General features: G+C 35.7%; 4 protein-coding genes across 4 annotated transcripts; all 4 read left to right on the top strand.

Annotated features, from left to right (window-relative positions):
- The first annotated feature begins 726 nt into the window (after nucleotides 1-726).
- Nucleotides 727-13,538, top strand: LOC148062387 (sialoadhesin-like). Its single transcript, XM_087779090.1, has 19 exons — nucleotides 727-788; nucleotides 844-1,221; nucleotides 1,613-1,870; nucleotides 2,022-2,282; nucleotides 2,876-3,130; nucleotides 5,675-5,818; nucleotides 7,090-7,507; nucleotides 7,558-7,601; nucleotides 7,663-7,887; nucleotides 9,590-9,844; nucleotides 9,906-10,193; nucleotides 10,415-10,684; nucleotides 11,425-11,694; nucleotides 12,109-12,372; nucleotides 12,478-12,560; nucleotides 12,641-12,667; nucleotides 13,085-13,173; nucleotides 13,231-13,291; nucleotides 13,353-13,538. The coding sequence occupies exons 1-19, from the start codon at nucleotides 737-739 to the stop codon at nucleotides 13,521-13,523; spliced, it is 3,813 nt and encodes a 1,270-aa protein (XP_087635216.1). The 5' UTR covers nucleotides 727-736; the 3' UTR covers nucleotides 13,524-13,538.
- Nucleotides 13,539-18,059: 4,521 nt separating this feature from the next.
- LOC148062386 (interferon-inducible GTPase 5-like) lies at nucleotides 18,060-19,142 on the top strand. Its single transcript, XM_087812087.1, has one exon. It carries the CDS (start codon nucleotides 18,060-18,062, stop codon nucleotides 19,140-19,142), a length of 1,083 nt encoding a protein of 360 aa, XP_087668213.1.
- A 1,111-nt stretch (nucleotides 19,143-20,253) lies between these two features.
- LOC148062385 (B-cell receptor CD22-like) lies at nucleotides 20,254-22,971 on the top strand. The gene is made up of 6 exons (XM_087779089.1): nucleotides 20,254-20,293; nucleotides 20,349-20,726; nucleotides 21,118-21,372; nucleotides 21,524-21,784; nucleotides 22,363-22,617; nucleotides 22,679-22,971. Exons 2-6 carry the CDS (start codon nucleotides 20,612-20,614, stop codon nucleotides 22,969-22,971), a joined length of 1,179 nt encoding a protein of 392 aa, XP_087635215.1. The 5' UTR covers nucleotides 20,254-20,293; nucleotides 20,349-20,611.
- A 208-nt stretch (nucleotides 22,972-23,179) lies between these two features.
- LOC148062384 (uncharacterized) lies at nucleotides 23,180-26,565 on the top strand. The gene is made up of 4 exons (XM_087812090.1): nucleotides 23,180-23,443; nucleotides 24,611-24,886; nucleotides 24,953-25,052; nucleotides 26,210-26,565. The coding sequence occupies exons 1-4, from the start codon at nucleotides 23,182-23,184 to the stop codon at nucleotides 26,400-26,402; spliced, it is 831 nt and encodes a 276-aa protein (XP_087668216.1). The 5' UTR covers nucleotides 23,180-23,181; the 3' UTR covers nucleotides 26,403-26,565.
- The last annotated feature ends 345 nt before the right edge of the window (nucleotides 26,566-26,910 follow it).

Genomic DNA, 26,910 nt, shown 5'->3' with positions numbered 1-26,910 from the left:
TGCTTGAGCTGCTCATGGGTAAGTTTAAACTTTATTATATTAAGAAACATGCTGATGAAAGTAAATTACAAGTATTTTTCAAATTAACAAATTATAGTTCAATATTTGACTAAAACAATAATTTGGAATTGTATAGAAATATGTGTTTGTTTTAAATGTTTATTAGTTTAAAAGGTATTTTTATTCTTAGTAAATCATTTTATAACTTTTGTTTAACAAAAACAATCCTATGAATAATATGGAATTCACCCAAAAAATATATTCTACTAATAATAAATCCAATTTCTCGACGTTTCAGTGCAAGTAATCTCTCTCTTTTTTGGTCAAAAGTTATAACATCCATTAAATTCAAAGCAGTGAATCTCAAAATAAGAGCAACAACAAAAGTTAGGGTAAAGTAATGAATCTAATAAAAGGATTTATTGTATTTTCTTTTGTTCGGTTTTAAACTGCAAAAACAAAATATATCCTGAAAAGTTGACGTACACCATTCTCTAAATATATTTAAAAAAAGATGTGTCAGAAAAGGCACTTCACCTTTTTTATTCATGTCTTTAAACGTTCTTCCTCTTCCTGTTTCTCCTTATCACTTCTTTAGTCCTTGTCTCTATTCTTTTTATTTGACACACAAGAAGAAGATTTTACAAATAAAACAACAATATATTTCTTATATTTAGGGTATTTCTTTAATTTTATTCATAGTATTTCTTTGTTATTTCAGGTCATATCATTGAAGATGATGGGGAAAGATACACTTATATTAGTGTTTCTTCTGGCTGTAACAAGAGGTAAGTGTTGATTCACAGCTTTTAATTTTGACTCATCAGAACTCTTGTCATTCAGCTGCAAATCAAAATCCCAACTTTGAGTTCAACAACAACCCACTGACTGCCACAGAAGGATCCTGCGTTCAAATTAAGGGAAGCTTCAAAAAAGATGTCGATGTAAACGAAGCCTATTGGATTTGGTTAAAAGATGCTCAATGGAATTATAAAGAACGTGACTACGTGGGCACCGTCGTTCATAGTACTGATGTCGGGAAAAAACCCATCAGTCCAGAGTATGAAGGAAGAGTGACTTACATCAAAGAAGGGAAACAACTCACCATGACCATCTGTGACCTTAAAACAAAGGATAACGGAAAATATTCGTTAAGATTTTACAACACAAGAGACCGGGAAAAAAAATGGCATTTAAGTGATGTTTCTCTCACGGTTGAAGGTAAATTGTAAATCAGTATTTTTTCTGAACACAAATATACGTATATAAAAGACTTTCATGAATAAACTGTTGACAACGCCATGTAGGACTTACAGTATCTGAGATTAAATAACAATTTTTAAAACATTCATTTAAGTACAAGAACCTCTTGATCGTAGGAGTTACTGAGAAGAAAGCTTGATTTTGGACGTCCAGAGTTGAAACTCTGATGTTTGTTTATTTGACGAAGACTTTTTAAAACCATTGATTTGTAAAAGACACTTGTTAAATTACAATTAACATTGGACATGCATTCAATAGGTATGTGGAAGTGAAATGTGATCTTCAAGGGGATTTATACTTTGTTTAAAAATGTTTTATATTTGTGTAATAAAAAGTTTAATTTCTGCAGAAAACCCATGCCTCGTCAGTTTTGTGGAACGACCTACAGTTTACTCCGTGACACTTCAGTGTTCCACCCTCAGCTCGTGCACCAGTCGTCTACTAATAAAACCTCTGGACCGATCATCAACAATCGATGGCGGTGATGGACAACGTAGGACGGTCAGCTACGAAGCTAACTGGAAAGACAACGGGAGGCAGTTTTCCTGTCAAACCGAAGACAACAACGACCCGAATCTAGTCCGCAACCTCACTGTTAACATCAGACGTAAGTGAACCTTTTCTACCGTCAAGATCGAAGACACTGGTGGAACACGTGAGAATTCAAAGGCAATGAAATACTGAACAAGTCAAAAGTATTAGCATCAGCTAGTTGACCGCAGCAATAGTATCATCGTTGGATTGTGATTCATCTCCAGATGAACCCAGAGAGACGCGGGTGAGCGTCGTCAATGCCAACAGGAAGTCTGACGTGGTGGAAAAGGATGAAGTGACCCTCGTCTGTTCATCAAGAGGGAACCCGGAGCCCACCTACAATTGGTTTCTGGGGAGAGGGTTGAAATCCTCAGGACAAAACCTGACCTTCACTTCCATCAAACCTTCAGACAGTGGGATTTATACATGTGTAGCTCAAAATGATCTCAGATATCAACAGGATATGGTTCAATTGAACGTTCAAGGTGAGATGATCAACTGTTGGTTCTTTTTTGATCAACATTCCAGCAATTCTTCCCTCGCGTTCTTCAGTAGAAACTGGTGATTAAAAAAACAATCACTTATTCCAGTGGCGGCTTCTGATTCATTTGGTTAAAGAACGTTAGTGTGAAGTCAGTGGAAGTCAATATGTGCCGACAGACTTTAAATTTCTAACACTGAGTTTGTGCATCAAAATCAGACTTTAAGATCAAAACCCTCAAAAAATGTTTTTAATAAAGTTTAATTTTCGGAAACATTTAAAAAATAAGCAATGTCAAAATAAAAGTGGTTGAATTGTGAAGGTTTTTTTAATTTTTAGTATGATTTTATTTTGATATTATAAAAACTTTTACTTCAATACACTTGTTTGTTTGTTTGTTTGTTTGGCGGGGGTGGTTTACAACTAATTGATTTTAATTTAATTGTTTACATTGCATTCTTTTTTTTTACACCTAATTATAGCTACATTGAGTTGATTATATATATATATATATATTCTTTTAGTAATAAATACTTAAAGAGCCTTAAACTGAACTTCATTAGTTTAAATGTGTAACTCTTTACTGTCTATTTTCAGCTCTACCAGAAGTTGAGATCAAGACGACTAAAACTACAGTCGGACGAGGAATAAAGATGAGTTTGCAATGCATGGTGAAAAACAGTGACCCAGAAGCTCATAGGTTTGAATGGAAAAAGGATGGAGAAACTGTGTCTGTAGAGGGTAATTATGTCATATTTAACACTCAACCTGAGCACAGAGGTATTTATACCTGCACTGCCTGGAACAGATTTGGTTCTGGAACATCAAGTCCTCTGCAGATTCCGGTTGAATGTAAGTATGAACAGAAAAACCATTAGAAATTCTAAACACTGACATTTTTTTTTGTTCCTTAGACAAACCCACAAATACAAGAATATCTACCAACATACCAAGCAAGACCATACGTTTGGATGAAACACTCATATATCGATATATATACCGTGAACACTCTTACATTTCATGATTCTTATCTTGACCACAGGCCAGTGGAAAAAGTTTCTGACCATTGAAAACATTGTTCCCATTTTGGTGAGAGTTTTTTCGTCAGCAATCGTTTTTGGTTTGGTCCTGCGTTGCTTCAGGTAATTTTGATGTGTTGTTATATTACACTTTGTTGGTCGTTACGAATGAAAAACACACAACTAAATGTCTTCTCAGAAACAAACAAAGGTCAGAAAATCACGATGACTCGGTCAAGATGGTAAGTTTTCTTTTAAAACCCTGTTACTCTAAACAACATCCAGCAATAAACAGTCTTTAAACTTACAGTTTGAAGATTCCAAGTCAGGGGTAGAATGCGAGGTGGTTATGCATCACAATACAAAAAAACAACTTTATTCTATAAACCAGCAGTTAACCTGATGAGGCTTCTTGAAATATTAATCTCATTACCAGATCTCTGGTAGTTAATGCTTGTGTTCTCTCTGGGTCAAGGTGACCCGTTTGTGGTAGCCCTTATGTATAAGTTAATTTGTCAAAGGCCTGTTGTTTCTTATATTCTCTGAAGACTTTTTAAACATGAACAATTTCTGGTGCCTTTAGGAAATATTTGCTAATTTCAAAATCTTCTTCACATTTTGAGCAATTATTTAAAAAGAAAAAAAAATGTAACCCTAGCCCTTACACTAACTAGTTTAATTGTTTTATTTATTCCATTTTTTCCAAGATTTTCTATATTTAACAATCTTCTTTTCTTTTTATTATTTCATTGTGTTTTTCTAAATCCAATTTCAACCAAACCTTAACCCTTACCTTAACCCAATGACTCCAGAAAGGAAGAATACAATTCTGAACTTTACTAAACTATTTTCGCCAAAAAGAGTTTTAAACGATGATTGTAAGTTATACTAGACTATAAAAAAAATTACAGTTTCTTTAAACAAAACATGAAAAGTTGCAATTTCAATTTGAAGTGTTTTTTTGTGTTTGTCTTTCATCTATATCATACATATATATATATATATACAGTATATATATATATATATATATATATATATATATGTATATATATCACCTTTTTTTTAAATCAAATTCTAGTGACTTTGTCAACTTCCATTTCAACTGGGTTTTTTTCTATTAGGTGTTGGGGAATTTTAAATGAAAGATGCAGCTTACTCACAAGGTTCTGAAGAACATTTACCCCACCTTTAGATGATAGTGTCGAGAATAAGAAGGTAGAGACCGAATTAAGCACCAAAATAATTCTACTTTAAAATGTGTTTTAAATAGGAAAATCAAGCTGACGAATACGAGGACTTCGATCCAGAGGAATCATCTCCAAGACAATGATTCAATCGCCGCAGTTGAACCACAGATCACAGAAATCAAGAGTTGGCTTCAGTCACAAGGGAAAGAGAAAATCCATCATTATGTTATGGATACATTATAGTTTTGAAATCATCTCATATCATCTCTTGCCTCACTTTTTTTATGCTCCTCACTTAAATAAAAGGTAAAAAATTTGTTGTAATTCACCAAAAAAAAAAGAAATGAAAAGAAAGAGGAAATTGTGTTTTAATTATCATAATGCAGATCATTTTACGATCATTTATCTTCTTCTTCTCACTTCCTCCACCAACTCTTTTCCTCACCCATCATCTGATATCACATGTTTTGATGTCATTGTACATATGCGTTAATAAAAAAAATCATTTTTACCAAAAAAATGCCTGTGTCTGCAAAAATCTAACAAGTTGTATTTAAATTTAGTTAGTTATTAAATTCATGCCTGTGATTCAATACGTTTTCTTCTTGAAAAGAAAATAATTTCTTTTATAAAAAAAAATCTATAATGGTTGAGACTATGACAAAGACACCTGCAGGAGCCAAAGATCTCACTCAGGCAAGTTTCCACATACTGTAGTTTGATATGATTCACTTGCTCTGTAGTAGTAGCTCCAAAACACAGATGGAGTGAAAAGAGAAATATATGTGAGGTTTAGACTAGAGCCGAACCCAAGTGCAGAAGTAAACAACCAGAAACAGAATCAAAAGAAGATTAATCCCAAAAGTTAGAAAAATAAAGTTAGAGTGTCCATATGATAGTCCAAGGGAACTTAAATCTCACCACAAGTTGTGCGGGAAACAAAAACTCAAGGAGACTGAAACGACAAAATAGGCTCAGGATCGAGGAGAACAAAAACACTACAATTAATTAAATGTAATCCATCGTCGTTAGCACAGCCGCAGTATTTTCTCAAGACGCAAGCAAGCTGCACGCAACCCAGCAGTCAGCCTGAACCTCTGGCTCCTTCGAGCAACCAAACTGCTCTTCCAGAAAAGACTTGTGACCCCTTGCACCGAGTTAAGATACGTCTCTGGTTGGTTATGCCAAAGCGGTCAAGGTAGATCTTTGCCAGCCTGCAAGAAAGAACCAGGACCGGACCCAAGAAGACTGTCAGCACTTTCCGTCGCCAAGCCTTCTTCAACGTGGTCCCTGCAAAGTCACACCCCACATCGCTGGATCCAGGGCCTTCAGTCGTGCTCCTCCTGCTCCTGCTCATCCTCCTACTCCTCCTCATCCTCCTCATCCTATTCACCTCAACCTCCTCGTCACGCCTTCCTCTCGATGATGTAAGAAAGCAAGAAACTGTAAGATTGTCACTCTTGCATTGATTGATGTGTTGGGATTTTTCAAATTGATAGTTGATTGAGGTAGCGAGATTAGCTTAAGATAGTATGTAAAGCTTTCCCAGAAGTTGACAATTATCAAAGCCTTCAAGTCCATTACTTACCTGAGTAATTAATATTGTTCCTTGCATGATATCAAAGCAAGCATCATCATTCCATTACATCGTTCTTAACTGTTCTCACTTTTCTCTTTGTTTCTTTCAATAAATCCTATAAAAAGTACGTCAGTTGCCTTTACCATTTTTCATGTTTTTGTATAATCAATTTAAGAGCCTCTTTCTCAGAAAAGAACATTAATCACGACAACAAGTAGTAACTTCAGTAAATGAGATTGATTAAAACTAGTGTTTCATAGTTAATTAATAAGGCAAATTAATTAATTATTATCCATGTAAATTTAATAGTTTCCATTGGACTAGAATACAAGGGTGGTGCTCCAACTTCAGGTAATTTTACCCAGAGGCAATTTTTAAGTTAAATCGACCAGAACTTAGATGTTCGGAAAATAAACGTTTTTATAAGGCATATAACATTACTACACAAATAAAACTTAAGACAGCACTGTAAAATGTGTTTCTTGCTCCTTCACGTGATAAAAGATTGTACTTGCAATGTTGTGAGAACTTGACTGCAGTGAATTTAATTATAAAACAAGAGAATACCTTTCGAGTTGGTTTCCTGTTTTTTCTAATTTGCTCCCTCATGCTTAAAATTCACCTTTACTTTGTGAATTATTCATTTATGTCTTTTAACAAGTTTTGTATGTATTTATAAATGTATTTGATTGTTTTTACAAGTATTTATGGATGTTTGTATGGATGGATGCGTTATTGCTGCTGGACCAAATAATTTCTTCTCCAGGGAATCAATAAAGTATCTGTCCATCCATCCATCCATCCATCCATCCATCTATCTTTTGACATTATGGAAATTAATGCAAACAGCGTTTTCAACCAACACGGTAAATTCCAGTCACAGTCAAAAAGCACTGTTGAATGATTATCTACAGAGTTCAACTTCTTTTGTGGTTTACAAAATTAAAACAATTAACATGTAAGAGATGTAACGGAAAACCTCCTCTAAATGAATCCCTCCTTTGATAACTGATCTCTTTCCTGCAGAGATGGCAGAGGTTCTTAAAAGCCTCAACCTCCTGGGGACACTGAAAGAGTCGATGGAGAGCAACCAACTTGCCGACATCAAGGATGCTGTGGAAGATCTCCTGTTGAGCAGGATCAACTTGGGCATTTTGGGCGACCGCAGCCACGAGAAATATACCTTCATGAACTCTCTCCGAGGGGTTGGACCTGGAGATGAAGGAGCAGCTCCTTCACCGACTCTCGAAGGGGATGTAGAGAGCTACTCTGACACTAAACACCAGGACTTTCGCTTGTGGGACCTGCTTCCTGTACCAAATGGGACTACGGTTGACATGGACAGCTACATGGATAAAGTAAACTTCCTTCGCTACAATGCTGTCTTTTTGACATTTGCACAGACGCCTGAAGCTAATGCAGTTGAGCTGTTTTCAGAGGCCCGGTCACTACAGAGACAAAATGTGTATATTATTATCTTATGGTTGGCGACAGAAACCTAAGAAGAAGTGGAGCTAAAGAGGAAGGCTTCCATGGAGGTGCTAGCATCACATGGAATTAGCCAGCCCAAAGTATACTTGGTGTTGCCCTCCAATCTAGAGAAGTTTGACTTCCCGGCTCTTTTGGAGGACCTGACCAAAGACCTTCCAGAGATCAGAAGTCAAGCTCTTCTCCTGGCTCTACCAGCGTTCACCCAGGAGCTCATCGCCCAAAAAAAGGAGGCTTTTAAAGCTCTAGTCTGGGCAGCTGCCTCGCTCTCTGGTGGGATTTCAACCCTCCCTGTTCCCTTCGTGGCGTCCATGGTGGATTCAAGTGTAGCAGTTCGTATTCTGTCAAAGGCACAGACATCTCTCTGCCTCGACGAAGTTTGAACTTTGGGTTAACTACACTTTAAGTCGCACATAAGACAGGAAGTGAAACGACTCTCACAATAGAAAAGTGAGCATTGAAGATGAACTGTGACTTCCTCTTGATACCATTTTGTTTGAACTGCTCATGTTCTCTGAGGTAAGTTTAAACTTTATTATATTAAGAAACATGCTGATGAAAGTAAATTACAAGTATTTTTTTTAAGTCATTAACAAATTATAGTTCAATAATTGACTAAAACAATAATTTGGAATTGAATAGAAATATGTGTTTGTTTTAAATGTTTACTAGTTTAAAAGGTATTTTTCTTCCTAGTAAATCATTTTATAACTTTGGTTTGACAAAAACAATCCTATGACTAATATGGAATTCCCCCAAACGACATTTCAGTGCAAGTAATCTCTCTCTTTTTTGGTCAAAAGTTATAAAATCCACTTAATTCAAAGCAGTGAATCTCACAGTAAGATCAACAACAAAAGTTAGGGTAAAGTAATGAATCTAATAAAAGGATTTATTGTATTTTCTTTTGTTTGGTTTTAAACTGCAAAAACAAAATATATCCTAATAGTTGACGTGCACCATTCTCTAAATATATTTAAAAAAAGATGTGTCAGAAAAGGCCCTTCACCTTTTTTATTCATGTCTTTGAACGTTCTTCCTCTTCCTGTTTCTCATTATCACTTCTTTAGTCCTTATCTCTATTCTTTTTATGCTTTTTAAATTACAGCACAAGAGGTTTTGACACACAAGAAGAAGATTTTACAACTAAAACAACAATATATTTCTTATATTTAGGGTATTTCTTTAATTTTATTCATGGTATTTCTTTGTTATTTCAGGTCATATCATTGAAGATGATGGGGAAAGATAAACTTATATTAGTGTTTCTTCTGGCTGTAACAAGAGGTTAGTGTTGATTCACAGCTTTTCATTTTGACTCATCAGAACTCTTGTCATTCAGCTGCAAATCAAAATCCCAACTTTGAGTTCAACAACAACCCACTGACTGCCACAGAAGGATCCTGTGTTCAAATTAAGGGAAGCTTCAAAAAAGATGTCGATGTAAACGAAGCCTATTGGATTTGGTTAAAAGATGCTCAATGGAATTATAAAGAAAATGACTTCGTGGGCACCGTCGTTCATAGTACTGATGTCGGGAAAAAGCCCATCAGTCCAGAGTATGAAGGAAGAGTGACTTACATAAAAGAAGGGAAACAACTCACCATGACCATCTGTGACCTTAAAACAAAGGATAACAGGAATTATTCGTTGAGATTTTAGTACAAGAACCTCTTGATCGAAGGAGTTACTGAGAAGAAAGCTTGATTTTGGACGTCCAGAGTTGAAACTCCATCAAATCTCTTTACTCAGAAACACTTCCTAACATCAACTATTGCTTTAAAATCCAACAAAAAAATCTGATGTTTGTTTACTTGACAAAGACTTTTAAAACCATTGATTTGTAAAAGACACTTGTTAAATTACAATTAGCTTTACCATTCTTTTTACATTGGATTCTTTTTTTTACACCTAATTATAGTTACATTGAGTTGATTATATATACTGTATATATATTGTATTCATTAATAAATACCTAAAGAGCCTTAAACTGAACTTCATTAGTTTAAATGAGTAACTCTTTACTGTCTATTTTCAGCTCTACCAGAAGTTGAGATCAAGACGACTAAAACTACAGTTAGACGAGGAATAAAGATGAGTTTGCAATGCATGGTGAAAAACAGTGACCCAGAAGCTCATAGGTTTGAATGGAAAAAGGATGGAGAAACTGTGTCTGTTGAGGATATTTACGTCATATTTAACACTCAACCTGAGCACAGAGGTATTTATACCTGCACTGCCTGGAACAGATTTGGTTCTGGAACATCAAGTCCTCTGCAGATTCCGGTTGAATGTAAGTATGAACAGAAAAAACATTAGAAATTCTAAACACTGAACCTTTTTTTGTTCCTTAGACAAACCCACAAATACAAGCATATCTACCAACATAACAAGCAAGAGCATACGTTTGGATGAAACCCTCAAATTAACGTGTGATGTTGACGCCTATCCTCCACCTCGAAGTTTCTCCTGGTACAAAACAACTATTGGATCTTCAAACAACCGGCACATAGACTCGACCATCATCAATAGCAAGACTATTACAAGAGTGCAGATATCAGACGAAGGTTGTTACCAGTGTGTCGCCAGAAACAGCATCGGAAGAGGAGACATGAGTGAACCAAAGTGCATCGAAGTTCTGTGTTAGTATTTATACTTATTATTAATTCTCTCTCTCTCTCTCTCTCTCTCTCTCTCTCTCTCTCTCTCTCTCTCTCTCTCTCTCTCTCTCTCTCTCTCTCTCTCTCTCTCTCTCTCTCTCTCTCAGAAGTTTATGAATTATAAAATGCACCACGACAATTTATCATTTCACCAGTAGAGGGCGACACCTAATTACTGTTTTTAACTTTCACTTGTGTTGCAGACAAACCCATGACTGTGAAAGTCCAGGTTGAACCAAGTCAGGAGGTGAAGGAGAACACGTTGATGACTTTTCAATGCCAATCACAGTCTCATCCACCGGTGACCTTGGTGACCTGGACCAAGACGACCAACGGAAGAGCAGAAGATCTGGGTCGATCTCAGACTTTGACTCTGCAGTCAGTCTCGTCCGCTGATAGTGGAGAGTATCGCTGCACAGCCCATAATGAAGTCGGAGCCTCAGAGTCTCCTCCGGTTAACGTCAGGGTCATGTGTAAGATGAAGACTCTTATTTTTTCCCATTTATCTGCTTGGATCTCGCATTTAAGAAAATGTCGCATAATTCAAAACTTCATTCTTATTTATTCGAGTTATTGGGGTCTGTTGGATGTAAACTATCGTTTAATTAAACACAGTTCAAAGGGGCAAAGGTCATAAGAAACAGCTTAGCCAATTGTTTGCTAGAAATCAAACAATGGCTGAGTGAAAACACTTTACAGCTAAATGTGGACAAAACTGAAACTCTGGAGATTGCTCCTGATGATAAGGTTCAAGGGTTGAGTCAGTACTTGGGTGACTAAGGTCAGTCTGTCAAACTGAGCCTGAGAAACCTGGGTGTTGTATTTGATAAAGACATGTATCTTGTTCAACACTGCAGAAAACTGACCAGAAACTGTTTCTGTACTTTATTGAATATTGTTTTGATTGTTTAAGCGCTTTGTGACCCTGGTCTGGAAAAGCGCTACACAAATAAAAAGTACTTACTTACATACTTACTATATGCGAGCAAAGAGAAAGGTTATCTATCATGTTACTGTATTTCAACACATTTTACTTCTTACTACTCTTGGATTTACACCATCTTTTATTCATTTTATGTATTTTGACTGTTAAGTCACTACACAACATTTTGTGTAAATAATTTATAAATGAATAATTATACCACGCAATTTATCATTTCACCAGTAGAGGGCGACACCTAATTACTGCTTTTAACTTTCACTTGTGTTGCAGACAAACCCATGACTGTGAAAGTCCAGGTTGAACCAAGTCAGGAGGTGAAGGAGAACACGTTGATGACTTTTCAATGCCAATCACAGTCTCATCCCCCGGTGACCTCGGTGACCTGGACCAAGACGACCAACGGAAGAGCAGAAGATCTGGGTCGATCTCAGACTTTCTCTCTGCAGTCAGTCTCGTCCGCTGATAGTGGAGAGTATCGCTGCACAGCCCATAATGAAGTCGGAGCCTCAGAGTCTCCTCCGGTTAACGTCAGGGTCATGTGTCAGATGAAGACTCTTATTTTTCCCATTTATCTGCTTGGGTACTCAAATTTAAGAAAATGTCACATAATTGAATACTTCATTCTTATTTATTCGAGATATTGGGGTCTGTTAGATTAAACTTTTGTTTAATTAAACACAGTTCAAAGGGGCAAAGGTCATAAGAAACAACTATATGCGAGCAAAGAGAAAGGTTATCTATCATGTTACTGTATTTCAACACATTTTACTTCTTACTACTTTTGGATTTACACCATCTTTTATTCATTTTATGTATTTTGACTGTTGAGTCACTACAGAACATTTTGTTTAAATAATTTATGAATGAATAAATATACCACGCAATTAAGTATTTCACCAGTAGAGGGCGAATCTTCATTACTGTTGTTTTCTTTGAAACGTTTTTTCTGTTCAGATGTTCCAAGAGACGTCAAGATCCTGAAAGAGCAGCAGTTACCAGACCAAACAGGATCCGTGACGCTCACGTGCAGCGCTCAAAGCTACCCACAAGTCCAACAATACCTCTGGTACCTGAAGAAGACAGATGGACAAAATGACTCCCAAGTGTCGAGTCAGCAGAATCACACTGTGGACTCTGACAAGCCTGGGATCTACTATTGCTCCGCCAGAAACCAACTAGGCGAAAAGAGTTCGGAACCAGTGGAGATATTTTTGGAAAGTGAGTAAAAATTCCATCAGAACATTGACATTTAAATGATAATAACATATTTATTAAATGTTTTATTCAAGTATGAGATTCAACTAATGTTCTGTTTCAATACAGGCGTCTTTATGAAAGTCCTGAAGTACGTTTCCATCTGTGCTTCACTTCTGCTCATTCCTCTAGTATTTTGTCTCATCTTCAAGTAAGTCATAACATTAACACCATTTTTATTTTCATCTTGTACTAATTTGCCTTTTATTTAACATTACTTTTCAACCGCTGGATTTGGAGGAAATTCAAACATCGACAGGTAAGTTTTTCATGTCATACAAATAAATAAATACACATTTATTAGAAAACAAAAATAAATAAATACTTATTTTTTACCTTAAAAATTTAATGACAACGAAACATTAACTCCAAACGCTTTTGTAATGTTACGTTATTTCATGATTTTTATTTTAATTGGGTTAATTTTGCTCGAAAAATGAATAAAAAAAATTGGACATGGTTTCATGTTTGTTGTTTTTTTTAATTTGTAGAATTGTCTCCATGACATTAATCCAATGTTGATTTTTTCATTTAACTTTGCTGTAACTTGATCTTTCTAACTCCTTAAAATTAAAATATAATTTTAATAAAGTTTAATGATGATGATCATGATGTGACCAATAAAAAACATCATCGTCATGATCAAATTAGTAGATACACTTCACTTTATTTGCAGAATCAAGCAGATAAAAAACCACAGGAAGTTCAAGCCGGACCTTCTTCAGAGGAGCCTCTGAATTATACTTCAGTGTGTTCTAGAGAAAAGTAAGTTTTCTAAGATGTTTCTCTCTGAAAATTATGGATTAATTGTTTTGTTTTCAGTAGAAAGCCAAGACCAGAAGACATGTACGCTGTCGTATCCAAACAACATAAGCGAAAAAAAGTAAAATAATTATTTTCTTTTTTTTTCCAAGCATTTAATAATTTATATTACTTTTTTCTAGGCTGCTCGAAATGATGCAAAAAAGTCTCCATCAAAGCATGACAGCAGTGACCAGGAAGTGGAGATGAATTATTCCGAAGTGAAGTTCACAGCTAACAGACCAAACTGCAAAGTCAGCAAATCAAGCAGCTTTGAAGAAGAGGAGACGGAATACTCATCGATCAAAGTCTGAGGAGAAGAAAAGTAGAACAGAATTGATCTTTTAAATCCTTCAATATTTTTCAAACAGAAGATAATTGAAGAACCATTGTTTCATTTTCTTGGATCTTTCATGTTGCTTAAGTTCTGCTGTTGAAACAAAATAGTCCAAATAAAAAAAAAGTTTCTATATGTTTGTAATTTATGAAAATAAGTTTTGTATGTTTTAGACTACTAGGTTCATGTTCTGGCAGATCATTTAAACACAAAGAAATGTTACCCAGATTGAAAATTGTCTCAAAAATCAGAAGAAGAAAGAAATGACATTCTTTCCTATGGAAAATTAATAAAAATAGTCAAAAATCAACATTTCTAAAAATTGAGAAAAAATGCTGCGAAAACCAATATAAATGTTCAGCAGACAATGTGAACAAAAACAAAATGTAACCTAAATACTGAAAATGTGACTTCATAAGTCCCGAATATCTGATAAAAAAAAAAAAAGATTTTTCATTTGAAAAAGTTTTTTTTTTTTTTTTAATACACAGAATAGAATGTTTCTAAAATGGTAAAACATTTTGTGGGGGTTTTGTGTTCCGGTGAACCGACCCCTCCCCAGTCTCGTACTGGTAATCGTGGTGGTGGAAAATGAAGGACAGACACATGGATGAGTTTAAGAAAAATGCTCGTTCAGAGAATTATGCAAAAGTCAGAGACAAACTTACGTGAACACAGGTGCTAGCAAGCAGAGAGATCTATCGCAGACGTCTTTGAATGCCAGAACGCAAAGATCTCACAAAATGGTGGATCTTTTATAGTATGAATATTCATGTTAACGCCTCTAGTCATTTGTGCATGTAGGATTGGTCAGTAACTGTAAACACTTGATTCTAAGATGGCCGCCGCACGTGGCTGTCGTGGAAATTCACCAAAGTTTGTTGTCTTTTTTTTTTTTTTACAAAAAGCAAACATGGTGTTCGGGTGGACACATCAACGTTACCCACATTTTAAAACATGACTTTCTGATTTATTTATTTTTACTTTTAAAAAATGTCCCGAAATGAAAGTGTCTATAAATGGAGAAAGAAAAATGCATCATAAAAAATTCATGTGATCACAAATGAATGGTCACCAACATTTGAAAGTTGGGTTTACCGAAGTCTCAAAAATTCAGAAAAAAAAAAAGAAATCACCTTGAAAATTGAAAAAAAAATGCTCAAAAATCAAAGTCTAACATAACTCCTCTTAATGTATGGAAAGAAAATGCATAAAAAACAAAGTTCTTCATATTACAGACTGTATGACCACACAAAAAATATAGTAACATTTCAAAATGTGATCTTTTTGCGGAGTTAGTCTCGAATTCTCAAAATTATTTAAGTCTAAAATGGGGAAAGAAATGATGAAAAAACATGTCCCAGCGGACCATGTTACACATGTGTAAAATTATTTGTGTTACCTAAATTTTAAATATATACATTTCTGAAGTCTCAAAAGCCCAGTAAAAAATGAATTTTTTAAGTAAAAAAAAAATGTCTAGAAATCAATGTCACCAAAATGGTTTGGCACATGGCAGCGATAAACAACACAAATACAATGATAATTTGCAGTCAAAACTCTTGTTGGTCACATTTATCACTTTAAAAATAATTTAACTTGTATTTAAACCACAAACAAAATCACAAAAAGGCAATTTGTACAACAACCAGGTACAAGAAATTAGAATTAGAAGTATCAATCATGTAGAAATGATTATAAAATGATTCAGTAGCAGCAGTAGCAACAGTGTGGTTACATTATTAACATTAATTATAGAAAGTTGGGTACGATCTGAGTTTAATATATCTTTCATAACTACTGTGGTTTTGGTTGTGGAGACAAGAGTGAACCAAAGTGCATCGAAGTTCTGTGTTAGTATTTCAACTTATTATTAATCTCTCTCTCTCTCTCTCTCTCTCTCTCTCTCTCTCTCTCTCTCTCTCTCTCTCTCTCTCTCTCTCTCTCTCTCTCTCAATAGTAACCTTCCTATTATGTCACTAGAGTCATTATTCAATATTTATTGTCATAGTCATTTTTCTGATTAATATTTTCATGCAATAATTCATAATCATTTGAATTACTCATTTTCATAACTGATTCATTACAACTCCGATCGGCACCAAAATTATAAATCATGTTACGATACAACATTTTTGTTTAAATCTTTTATGAATGACAAAATATACCACCATGTTCGGTTTAAATGATGATAATTCATGATTCTTATCTTGTGGAAAAAGTTTCTGACCATTGAAATCCTTGTTCCCATTTTGGTGAGAGTTTTTCGTCAGCAATCGTTTTTGGTTTGGTCCTGCGTTGCTTCAGGTAATTTTGATGTGTTGTTATATTACACTTTGTTGGTCGTTATGAATGAAAAACACACAACTAAATGTCTTCTCAGAAACAAACACAGGTCAGAAAATCACGATGACTCGGTCAAGATGGTAAGTTTTCTTTGGAAACCCTGTTACTCTAAACAACATCCAGCAATAAACAGTCTTTAAACTTACAGTTTGAAGATTCCAAGTCAGGGGTAGAATGCGAGGCGGTTTGCTTGGGTTCAGACCAGCAGATGCAGTCAGAGGAGAAGTTAGTTGTGATCCTGTAACCAATCAAAGGGCAAGGCGATGGAACAGGAACAGAGACGATGTGATCAGACAAAGAGGAATTTTTATTCACGCATATTGTAAAGTTCCCTTTGAAACCATCAAGTTATCCATCACAATACAATAAAACCCATCTTTATTCTACAAACTAGCAGTTAAACTGATGAGGCTTCTTGAAATATTAATCTCATTACCTGATCTCTGGTAGTTAACGCTTGTGTTGTCTCTGGGTCAAGGTGACCCGTTTGTGGTAGCCCTTATGTATAAGTTAATTTGTCAAAAGCCTGTTGTTTCTTAAATTCTCTGAAGACTTTTTAAACATGAACAATTTCTGGTGCCTTTAGGAAATATTTGCTAATTTCAAAATCTTCTTCACATTTTGAGCAATTATTTAAAAAGAAAAAACATTTAACCCTAGCCCTTACACTAACAATTTAATTGTTTTATTTTATTTCTTCAATTTTTTCCAAGACTGTCTTTATTTAACAATCTTCTTTTCTTTATATTATTTCATTGTGTTTTTCTAAATCACCTTTTTTTTTCAAATTAAATTATAGTAACTTTGTCAACTTCCATTTCAACTGTTTTTTTTTTCTATTAGGTGTTGGGGAATTTAAATGACTAATCGAGCAAATGCATAGAAAAGAAGTGTGAAGAGCGTTAGGAGATAAAATAATGAATAACTCGATAAATTTCATGAACTAATACTAATATTTTGGACTATTTTATTCTGTCATAGCATTGAATTTGCTTGCTGTGGAGGGGATTTAAGCTATTTAGAAAAAGAAAATCCTATCCTTTGTTTAAAGAGTTAACTTGTGCTAACGACTACTCAATTCAGGACATCGAGTATTTAAACAATATTTGAAGGAGTGACATGTGAGAAACATTTAAACATTTTTTATAGATGCTGACACACTTTTTCCACCTCCCCCACAGACTATATGTTTTATATATGGTGTCTTGTTTATTTAAAGGGAGGTTTAACTTGAATTTTTGAATGCATTTGGTTGGAAAACATCATTTTATTGGAGCCATCTTTATTTATGAAGGTTTTGATATTCACTTATACGAATGGCTTTTATTTTGTGCTGCTCTGTGAAGATCTGGACATTTTTTGGAGAACTCATAAATCACAGCCGACCATCAAAACATTAAAACATATGAAACATTTATTGTGAATTAATCTTAGAAATATAACAAATTACCTCCCTGCTTTAGGTATACTCTGTCATAGTTCTTTAACAGTTAATAAATGCAATAATTTTATACAAATAAAACTTAAGACAGCACAGTAAAATGTGTTTCTTGCTACTTCACGTGAAGATTGTTCTTGCAATGTTGTGAGAACTTGACTGTTGTGCATTTATTTATGAAACAAGAGAATACCTTTGGTTTCCTGTTTTATCTTTCTGGATGCCACAAAAATCTCAGTTCTTTTCATTTTTTTTTTTTTCATTTGCTCCCTCATGCTTAAAAATCACGTTTACTTTGTGAATTATTCATTAATGTCTTTTAACAAGTTTTGAATGTATTTAAAAATATATATAAGTATTTATGGATGTTTTTATAGATGGATGCGTTATTGCTGCTTAACCAAATAATTTCTCCTCTACGTATCAATAAAGTATCTGTCCATCCATCCATCCATCCATCCATCCATCCATCCATCCATCCATCCATCCATCCATCCATCCATCCATCCATCCATCTATCTTTTGGCATTTTGGAAATAATGGAAAAACTGTTTTCAGCCAACACTGGTAAATTCCAGTCATAGTCAAAAAGCACTGTTGAATGATTATCTACAGAGTTCAACTTCTTTTGTGGTTTACAAAATTAAAACAATTAACATGTAAGAGATGTAACGGAAAACCTCCTCTAAATGAATCCCTCCTTTGATAACTGATCTCTTTCCTGCAGAGATGGCAGAGGTTCTTAAAAGCCTCAACCTCCTGGGGACACTGAAAGAGTCGATGGAGAGCAACCAACTTGCCGACATCAAGGATGCTGTGGAAGATCTCCTGTTGAGCAGGATCAACTTGGGCATTTTGGGCGACCGCAGCCACGAAAAATATACCTTCATGAACTCTCTCCGAGGGGTTGGACCTGGAGATGAAGGAGCAGCTCCTTCACCGACTCTCGAAGGGGATGTAGAGAGCTACCCTGACCCTAAACACCAGGACTTTCGCTTGTGGGACCTGCTTCCTGTACCAAATGGGACTACGGTTGACATGGACAGCTACATGGACAAAGTAAACTTCCTTCGCTACAATGCTGTCTTTTTGACATTTGCACAGACGCCCGAAGTTAACGCAGTTGAGCTGTTTTCAGAGGCCCGGTCACTACAGAGACAAAATGTGTTTGTTATTATCTTATGTTCGGCGACAGAAACCCAAGAAGACGTGGAGCTAAAGAGGAAGGCTTCCATGGAGGTGCTAGCATCACATGGAATTAGCCAGCCCAAAGTATACTTGGTGTTGCCCTCCAATCTAGAGAAGTTTGACTTCCCTGCTCTTTTGGAGGACCTGACCAAAGACCTTCCAGAGATCAGAAGTCAAGCTCTTCTCCTGGCTCTACCAGCGCTCACACCGGAGCTCATCGCCCCAAAAAAGGAGACTTTTAAAGCTCTAGTCTGGGCAGCTGCCTCGCTCTCTGGTGGGATTTCAACCCTCCCTGTTCCCTTCATGGCGTCCATGGTGGATTCAAGTGTAGCAGTTCGTATTCTGTCAAAGGCACAGACATCTCTCTGCCTCGACGACAAGTCCGTTGAGCAACTCGCCCGACGGATGGGCGTCGAACCCGCTGCACTGAAATGTTTAAGGACTTGCGTGCTCTCAGTGGAGGTGAGCAAAGCTGAGGTGAAGAGGCGACTGGTGGAGATGGCGATGCCCAGGCACGCCCGCTACGCTAGTCGCTCTTTTTCCGCCATGATGCAAGCGTTAAATAGTGCCATCGAGGAAATGGCAGCTGATGCCGAACGTATACTGATGTCTGCCCGAGCATAAAAATAAAACACACAGCAGAAGATGAACGTTGTTCTCCAGTAGTTACTTACGCCAATGGTCAAAATAAAGATGCGGCACCTGTTTACAAAACTGTGACGAATGAATACAGGCTTGACTTGTTTTTTGAGTATTTGTAGCAATTGTGGTAGTTAATGTAAACTGAGCTCAAGTTGCTTCATTAAAATGAACGGACATTTTTGCCTATAACTCTAAAAAGAACAGATTACTCTGAAAATAATCCTAACCCTTAGTCTACATGAGGGGGAGTAGAACATTTGTGAAGTTTGAACTTTGGGTTAACTACACTTTAAGTCGCACATTAGACAATAAGAAAGTTGATTAAGCAGTGACCACTAAACTAACAACCACTACACTGACGCACACTAACAGGAAGTGAAACGACTCTCACAATAGAAAAGTGAGCATTGAAGATGAACTGTGACTTCCTATTGATACCACTTTGTTTGAGCTGCTCATGTTCTCAGAGGTAAGTTTAAACTTTATTATATTAAGAAACATGCTAATGAAAGTAAATTACAAGTATTTTTTTTAAGCCATTAACAAATTATAGTTCAATAATTGACTAAAACAATAATTTGGAATTGTATAGAAATATGTGTTTGTTTTAAATGTTTACTAGTTTAAAGGGTATTTTTATTCCTAGTAAATCATTTTATAACTTTGGTTTGACAAAAACAATCCTATGACCAATATGGAATTTCCCCGGTCGAGTGATGAATGTAATTAAAGGATTTATTGTATTTTTTTTTGTTTCTGTTTTAAACTGCAAAAACAAAAATATATCCTGAAAAGTTGACGTACACGATTCTCTAAATATATTTTAAAAAAGATGTGTCAGAAAAGGCACTTCACCTTTTTTATTCATGTCTTTGAACGTTCTTCCTCTTCCTGTTTCTCATTATCACTTCTTTAGTCCTTGTCTCTATTCTTTTTATGCTTTTTAAATTACAGCACAAGAGGTTTTGACACACAAGAAGAAGATTTTACAAATTAAACAACAATATATTTCTTATATTTAGGGTATTTCTTTAATTTTATTCATAGTATTTCTTTCTTATTTCAGGTCATATCATTGCAGATGATGGGGAAAGATAAACTTATATTAGTGTTTCTTCTGGCTGTAACAAGAGGTAAGTGTTGATTCACAGTTTTGAATTTTGACTCATCAGAACTCTTGTCATTCAGCTGCAAATCAAAATCCCAACTTTGAGTTCAACAACAACCCACTGACTGCCACAGAAGGATCCTGTGTTCAAATTAAGGGAAGCTTCAAAAAAGATGTCGATGTAAACGAAGCCTATTGGATTTGGTTAAAAGATGCTCAATGGAATTATAAAGAAAATGACTTTGTGGGCACCGTGGTTCATAGTACTGATGTCAGGAAAAAACCCATCAGTCCAGAGTATGAAGGAAGAGTGACTTACATCAAAGAAGGGAAACAACTCACCATGACCATCTGTGACCTTAAAACAAAGGATAACGGAAAATATTCCTTAAGATTTTACAACACAAGAGACTGGGGAAAAAAATGGCATTTAAGTGATGTTTCTCTCACGGTTGAAGGTAAATTGTAAATCTGTATTTTTTCTGAACACAAATATACGTATATAAAAGACTTTCATGAATAAATTGTTGACAACGCCATGTAGGACTTACAGTATCTGAGATTAAATAACATTTTTTAAAACATATATTTAAGTACAAGAACCTCTTGATCGTAGGAGTTCCTGAGAAGAAAGCTTGATTTTGGACGTCCAGAGTTGATTCTCTGATGTTTGTTTATTTGACGAAGAATTTTTAAAACCATTGATTTGTAAAAGACACTTATTGAATTACAATTAACATCGGACATGCATTCAATAGGTATGTGGAAGTGAAATATGATCTTCAAGGGGATTTATACTTTGTTTAGAAATATTTTATATTTGTGTAATAAAAAGTTTAATTTCTGCAGAAAACCCATGCCTCGTCAGTTTTGTGGAACGACCTACAGTTTACTCCGTGACACTTCAGTGTTCCACCCTCAGCTCGTGCACCAGTCGTCTACTAATAAAACCTCTGGACCGATCATCAACAATCGATGGCATTGATGGACAACGTAGGACGGTCAGCTACGAAGCTAACTGGGAAGACAACGGGAGGCAGTTTTCCTGTCAAACCGAAGACAACAACGACCCGAATCTAGTCCGCAACCTCACTGTTAACATACGTAAGTGAACCTTTTCTACCGTCAAGATCGAAGACACTGGTGGAACACGTGAGAATTCAAAGGCAATGAAATACTGAACAAGTCAAAAGTATTAGCATCAGCTAGTTGACCGCAGCAATAGTATCATCGTTGGATTGTGATTCATCTCCAGATGAACCCAGAGAGACGCGGGTGAGCGTCGTCAATGCCAACAGGAAGTCTGACGTGGTGGAAAAGGACGAAGTGACCCTCGTCTGTTCATCAAGAGGGAACCCGGAGCCCACCTACAATTGGTATCTGGGGAGAGGGTGGAAATCCTCAGGACAAAACCTGACCTTCACTTCCATCAAACCTTCAGACAGTGGGACTTATACATGTGAAGCTAAAAATGATCTCGGATTTCAACAGGATAGGGTTCAATTGAACGTTCAAGGTGAGATGATCAACTGTTGGTTCTTTTTTGATCAAAATTCCAGCAATTCTTCCCTCGCGTTCTTCAGTAGAAACTGGTGATTGAAAACAATCACTTATTCCAGTGGCGGCTTCTGATTCATTTGGTTAAAGAACGTTAGTGTGGAAGTCAATATGTGCCGACAGACTTTAAATTTCTAACACTGAGTTTGTGCATCAAAATCAGACTTTAAGATCAAAACCCTCAAAAAATTTTTTTAATAAAGTTTAATTTTCGGAAACATTTAAAAAATAAGCAATGTCAAAATAAAAGTGGTTGAATTGTGAAGGTTTTTTTTAATTTTTAGTATGATTTTATTTTGATATTATAAAAACTTTTACTTCAATACACTTGTTTGTTTGTTTGTTTGTTTGGCGGGGGTGGTTTACAACTAATTGATTTTAATTTAATTTTTTACATTGCATTCTTTTTTTTACACCTAATTATAGCTACATTGAGTTGATTATATATATATATATTCCTTTAGTAATAAATACTTAAAGAGCCTTAAACTGAACTTCATTAGTTTAAATGTGTAACTCTTTACTGTCTATTTTCAGCTCTACCAGAAGTTGAGATCAAGACAACTAAAACTACAGTCAGACGAGGAATAAAGATGAGTTTGCAATGCATGGTGAGAAACAGTGACCCAGAAGCTCATAGGGTTGAATGGAAAAAGGATGGAGAAACTGTGTCTGTAAAGGATAATTATGTCATATTTAACACTCAACCTGAGCACAGAGGTATATATACCTGCACTGCCTGGAACAGATTTGGTTCTGGAACATCAAGTCCTCTGCAGATTCCGGTTGAATGTAAGTATGAACAGAAAAACCATTAGAAATTCTAAACACTGAACATTTTTTTGTTCCTTAGACAAACCCACAAATACAAGAATATATACCAACATACAAAGCAAGACCATACGTTTGGATGAAACACTCAAATTAAGGTGTGATGTTGACGCCTATCCTCCACCTCGAAGTTTCTCCTGGTACAAAACAAGTATTGGATCTTCAAACAACCCGTACCTGAGCCCGACCACCACCAATAGAAAGACTATTACAAGAGTGCAGATATCAGACGAAGGTTGTTACCAGTGCGACGCCAGAAACAGCATCGGAAGAGGAGACATGAGTGAACCAAAGTGCATCGAAGTTCTGTGTTAGTATTTCAACTTATTATGAATTCTCTGTCTCTGTCTCTCTCTCTCTCTCTCTCTCTCTCTCTCTCTCTCTCTCTCTCTCTCTCTCTCTCTCTCTCTCTCTCTCTCAGAAGTTTATGAATTATAAAATGCACCACGACAATTTATCATTTCACCAGTAGAGGGCGACACCTAATTACTGTTTTTAACTTTCACTTGTGTTGCAGACAAACCCATGACTGTGAAAGTCCAGGTTGAACCAAGTCAGGAGGTGAAGGAGAACACGTTGATGACTTTTCAATGCCAATCACAGTCTCATCCCCCGGTGACCTCGGTGACCTGGACCAAGACGACCAACGGCAAAGCAGAAGCTCTGGATCGATCTCAGACTTTCTCTCTGCAGTCAGTCTCGTCCGCTGATAGTGGAGAGTATCGCTGCACAGCCCATAATGAAGTCGGAGCCTCAGAGTCTCCTCCGGTTAACGTCAGGGTCATGTGTAAGATGAAGACCTTTTTTTTTTCCATTTATTTGCTTGGGATCTCAAATTTGAGAAAATGTCCTTGTTGTTTCTTTTGGAAAATAATGAAAAGGGCAAAACTAAAAGCAAGAAAACTTGAAAGTGTTGTCCAACACAAAGTAAGTAATAACTTAACAAAATTGGACGCTGGATTTTTGACGGCAGCATCAATAAATGTAAGTGCTGCATGAGGCCCCTGGACCGTACTTTGCTGTACTGTGAGCAGAGACAGTTGGTGGTGAAATGTGAGTTGTTTTCGTAGCACTGAGTGAATAACATTCCACGACTACACAATACTTTCACTTGTGTTGAAGACAACAATTGATCTTCGTCCTCTATTGTACTCATCCGTATGTGTCTGTCTGTACAAAACTCTATTTTCATTGAAAGATTGACATTAGAAAATGTACTTAAGCCCCGCCCACTGAAAACAAATAGTTTTTCTGGAGAGGAAATCTTGTTTACCATTACCACACCCACTCTGGCGTAATTAGTAAAACATCAAGATGTCACCGCACGTCATCAATCCCGGAAGTCTCCACCTCCAAGGGACAGAGTTTTTGTAGGATATACATTTGTTTAAGAATGATACAAGTCTAGAGTAGACATTCTTATCACAGTTTTCTAAACATTAAGTAAAGTTGGCTGGATATTGTCAGATTTTGATCTTTGCGCTTTAATATGTTTTTATACTTACAGACGAATATGTTTCAAACTTATTTCTTTCACTTAATAGTAACCTTCCTATTATTTCAATAGAGTCGTTATTCAATATTTATTGTTCAAATGTTGTTTACATTTCATGATTCTTATAATTTATTGTTTTCCAATTAATATTTCCATACAATAATTCCAACATTTTGTTATAACTCATTAATTATAACTCCGATGGGCACCAAAATGATAAATCATGTACAACCTTTTTGTTTAAATCATTTATGAATGATAAAATATACCACCACGTTTCGTTTCAATACACGTCTTAATGAAAGTCCTGAAGGTTTCCATTTCTGCTTCATGAGCTCGATATAAGATGAAAACACTGACAACACACGTGGATGTTACTGTGACTTGTATGAACCGTGTTTTCTGATCCTATTCAATTGTGTGAAAAAATGATGTTTCCAACCTTATTTTCTTTTTCAGTGTTTGCTGGGATCTTGAACGGGTCATGTGAACGACATGCAGGAGTTCTCACTTGTGTCTGCGGCAGTCGTGGACGTCCCTTACCCTCCATCTCCTGGCCACTGCTGACCAACCACAGTGACTATACCGTCAACACCAACGCATCAGAAGATGGAATCGTGAGCAGCATCAGTGTGAGAGATGATCACAGTGTGAAAGTCCAGTGTGTTGTCGGCCACAACGACAGAGAAACAAAACAGGAACTTCTCGTTCTTAATGTGATCTCTAATCATGAGAGTAAGTGTCTCGTCTTCAAAGTACCGTGAACACTCTTACATTTCATGATTCTTATCTTGACCACAGGCCAGTGGAAAAAGTTTCTGACCATTGAAAACCTTGTTCCCATTTTGGTGAGAGTTTTTTCGTCAGCAATCGTTTTTGGTTTGGTCCTGCGTTGCTTCAGGTAATTTTGATGTGTTGTTATATTACACTTTGTTGGTCGTTATGAATGAGAAACACACAACTAAATGTCTTCTCAGAAACAAACAAAGGTCAGAAAATCACGATGACTTGGTCAAGATGGTAAGTTTTCTTTCAAAACCCTGTTTTTCTAAACAACATCCAGCAATAAACAGTCTTTAAACTTACAGTTTGAAGATTCCAAGTCAGGGGTAGAATGCGAGGTGGTTATGCATCACAATACAAAAAAACAACTTTATTCTATAAACCAGCAGTTAACCTGATGAGGCTTCTTGAAATATTAATCTCATTACCAGATCTCTGGTAGTTAATGCTTGTGTTGTCTCTGGGTCAAGGTGACCCGTTTGTGGTAGCCCTTATGTATAAGTTAATTTGTCAAAGGCCTGTTGTTTCTTATATTCTCTGAAGACTTTTTAAACATTTAAACAACAACAATTTCTGGTGCCTTTAGGAAATATTTGCTAATTTCAAAATCTTCTTCACATTTTGAGCAATTATTTAAAAAGAAAAAAAAATGTAACCCTAGCCCTTACACTAACTAGTTTAATTGTTTTATTTATTCCATTTTTCCCAAGATTTTCTATATTTAACAATCTTCTTTTCTTTTTATTATTTCATTGTGTTTTTCTAAATCCAATTTCAACCAAACCTTAACCCTTACCTTAACCCAATGACTCCAGAAAGGAAGAATACAATTCTGAACTTTACTAAACTATTTTCGCCAAAAAGAGTTTTAAAAGATGATTGTAAGTTATACTAGACTATAAAAAAAAATTACAATTTCTTTAAACAAAACATGAAAAGTTGCAATTTCAATTTGAAGTGTTTTTTTGTGTTTGTCTTTCATCTATATCATACATATATATATATACAGTATATATATATATATATATATATATATATATATATATGTATATATATCACCTTTTTTTTTAATCAAATTCTAGTGACTTTGTCAACTTCCATTTCAACTGGGTTTTTTTTCTATTAGGTGTTGGGGAATTTTAAATGAAAGATGCAGCTTACTCACAAGGTTCTGAAGAACATTTACCCCACCTTTAGATGATAGTGTCGAGAATAAGAAGGTAGAGACCGAATTAAGCACCAAAATAATTCTACTTTAAAATGTGTTTTAAATAGGAAAATCAAGCTGACGAATACGAGGACTTCGATCCAGAGGAATCATCTCCAAGACAATGATTCAATCGCCGCAGTTGCACCACAGATCACAGAAATCAAGAGTTGGCTTCAGTCACAAGGGAAAGAGAAAATCCATCATAATGTTATGGATACATCTCTTGCCTCACTTTTTTTATGCTCCTCACTTAAATAAAAGGTAAAAAATTTGTTGTAATTCACCAAAAAAAAAAGAAATGAAAAGAAAGAGGAAATTGTGTTTTAATTATCATAATGCAGATCATTTATCTTCTTCTTCTCACTTCCTCCACCAACTCTTTTCCTCACCCATCATCTGATATCACATGTTTTGATGTCATTGTACATATGCGTTAATAAAAAAAATCATTTTTACCAAAAAAATGCCTGTGTCTGCAAAAATCTAACAAGTTGTATTTAAATTTAGTTAGTTATTAAATTCATGCCTGTGATTCAATACGTTTTCTTCTTGAAAAGAAAATAATTTCTTTTATAAAAAAAAATCTATAATGGTTGAGACTATGACAAAGACACCTGCAGGAGCCAAAGATCTCACTCAGGCAAGTTTCCACATACTGTAGTTTGATATGATTCACTTGCTCTGTAGTAGTAGCTCCAAAACACAGATGGAGTGAAAAGAGAAATATATGTGAGGTTTAGACTAGAGCCGAACCCAAGTGCAGAAG

The sequence above is a fragment of the Callionymus lyra genome, chromosome 17, assembly GCF_982586985.1.
Source record: "Callionymus lyra chromosome 17, fCalLyr1.hap1.1, whole genome shotgun sequence".
NCBI classification, from domain to species: domain Eukaryota; kingdom Metazoa; phylum Chordata; class Actinopteri; order Syngnathiformes; family Callionymidae; genus Callionymus; species Callionymus lyra.
This window is presented reverse-complemented; position numbering and strand designations above follow the sequence as displayed.

What these genes read in the sequence shown, in the direction of transcription:
- LOC148062384 (XM_087812090.1), top strand. Translation starts at nt 23,182, where the DNA reads ATGACTGTGAAAGTCCAGGTTGAACCAAGTCAGGAGGTGAAGGAGAAC. An exon ending in GGTTAACGTCAGGGTCATGT is followed by an intron (nt 23,444 to 24,610) that starts GTAAGATGAAGA and finishes TTTCTTTTTCAG; the next exon opens with TGTTTGCTGGGATCTTGAAC. An exon ending in TGTGATCTCTAATCATGAGA is followed by an intron (nt 24,887 to 24,952) that starts GTAAGTGTCTCG and finishes TCTTGACCACAG; the next exon opens with GCCAGTGGAAAAAGTTTCTG.
- LOC148062385 (XM_087779089.1), top strand. Translation starts at nt 20,612, where the DNA reads ATGACCATCTGTGACCTTAAAACAAAGGATAACGGAAAATATTCCTTA. An exon ending in TGTTTCTCTCACGGTTGAAG is followed by an intron (nt 20,727 to 21,117) that starts GTAAATTGTAAA and finishes TAATTTCTGCAG; the next exon opens with AAAACCCATGCCTCGTCAGT. An exon ending in CAACCTCACTGTTAACATAC is followed by an intron (nt 21,373 to 21,523) that starts GTAAGTGAACCT and finishes ATTCATCTCCAG; the next exon opens with ATGAACCCAGAGAGACGCGG.
- LOC148062386 (XM_087812087.1), top strand. Translation starts at nt 18,060, where the DNA reads ATGGCAGAGGTTCTTAAAAGCCTCAACCTCCTGGGGACACTGAAAGAG.
- LOC148062387 (XM_087779090.1), top strand. Translation starts at nt 737, where the DNA reads ATGATGGGGAAAGATACACTTATATTAGTGTTTCTTCTGGCTGTAACA. An exon ending in TGGATCCAGGGCCTTCAGTC is followed by an intron (nt 5,819 to 7,089) that starts GTGCTCCTCCTG and finishes TCTTTCCTGCAG; the next exon opens with AGATGGCAGAGGTTCTTAAA. An exon ending in GGTTAACGTCAGGGTCATGT is followed by an intron (nt 11,695 to 12,108) that starts GTCAGATGAAGA and finishes TTTTCTGTTCAG; the next exon opens with ATGTTCCAAGAGACGTCAAG.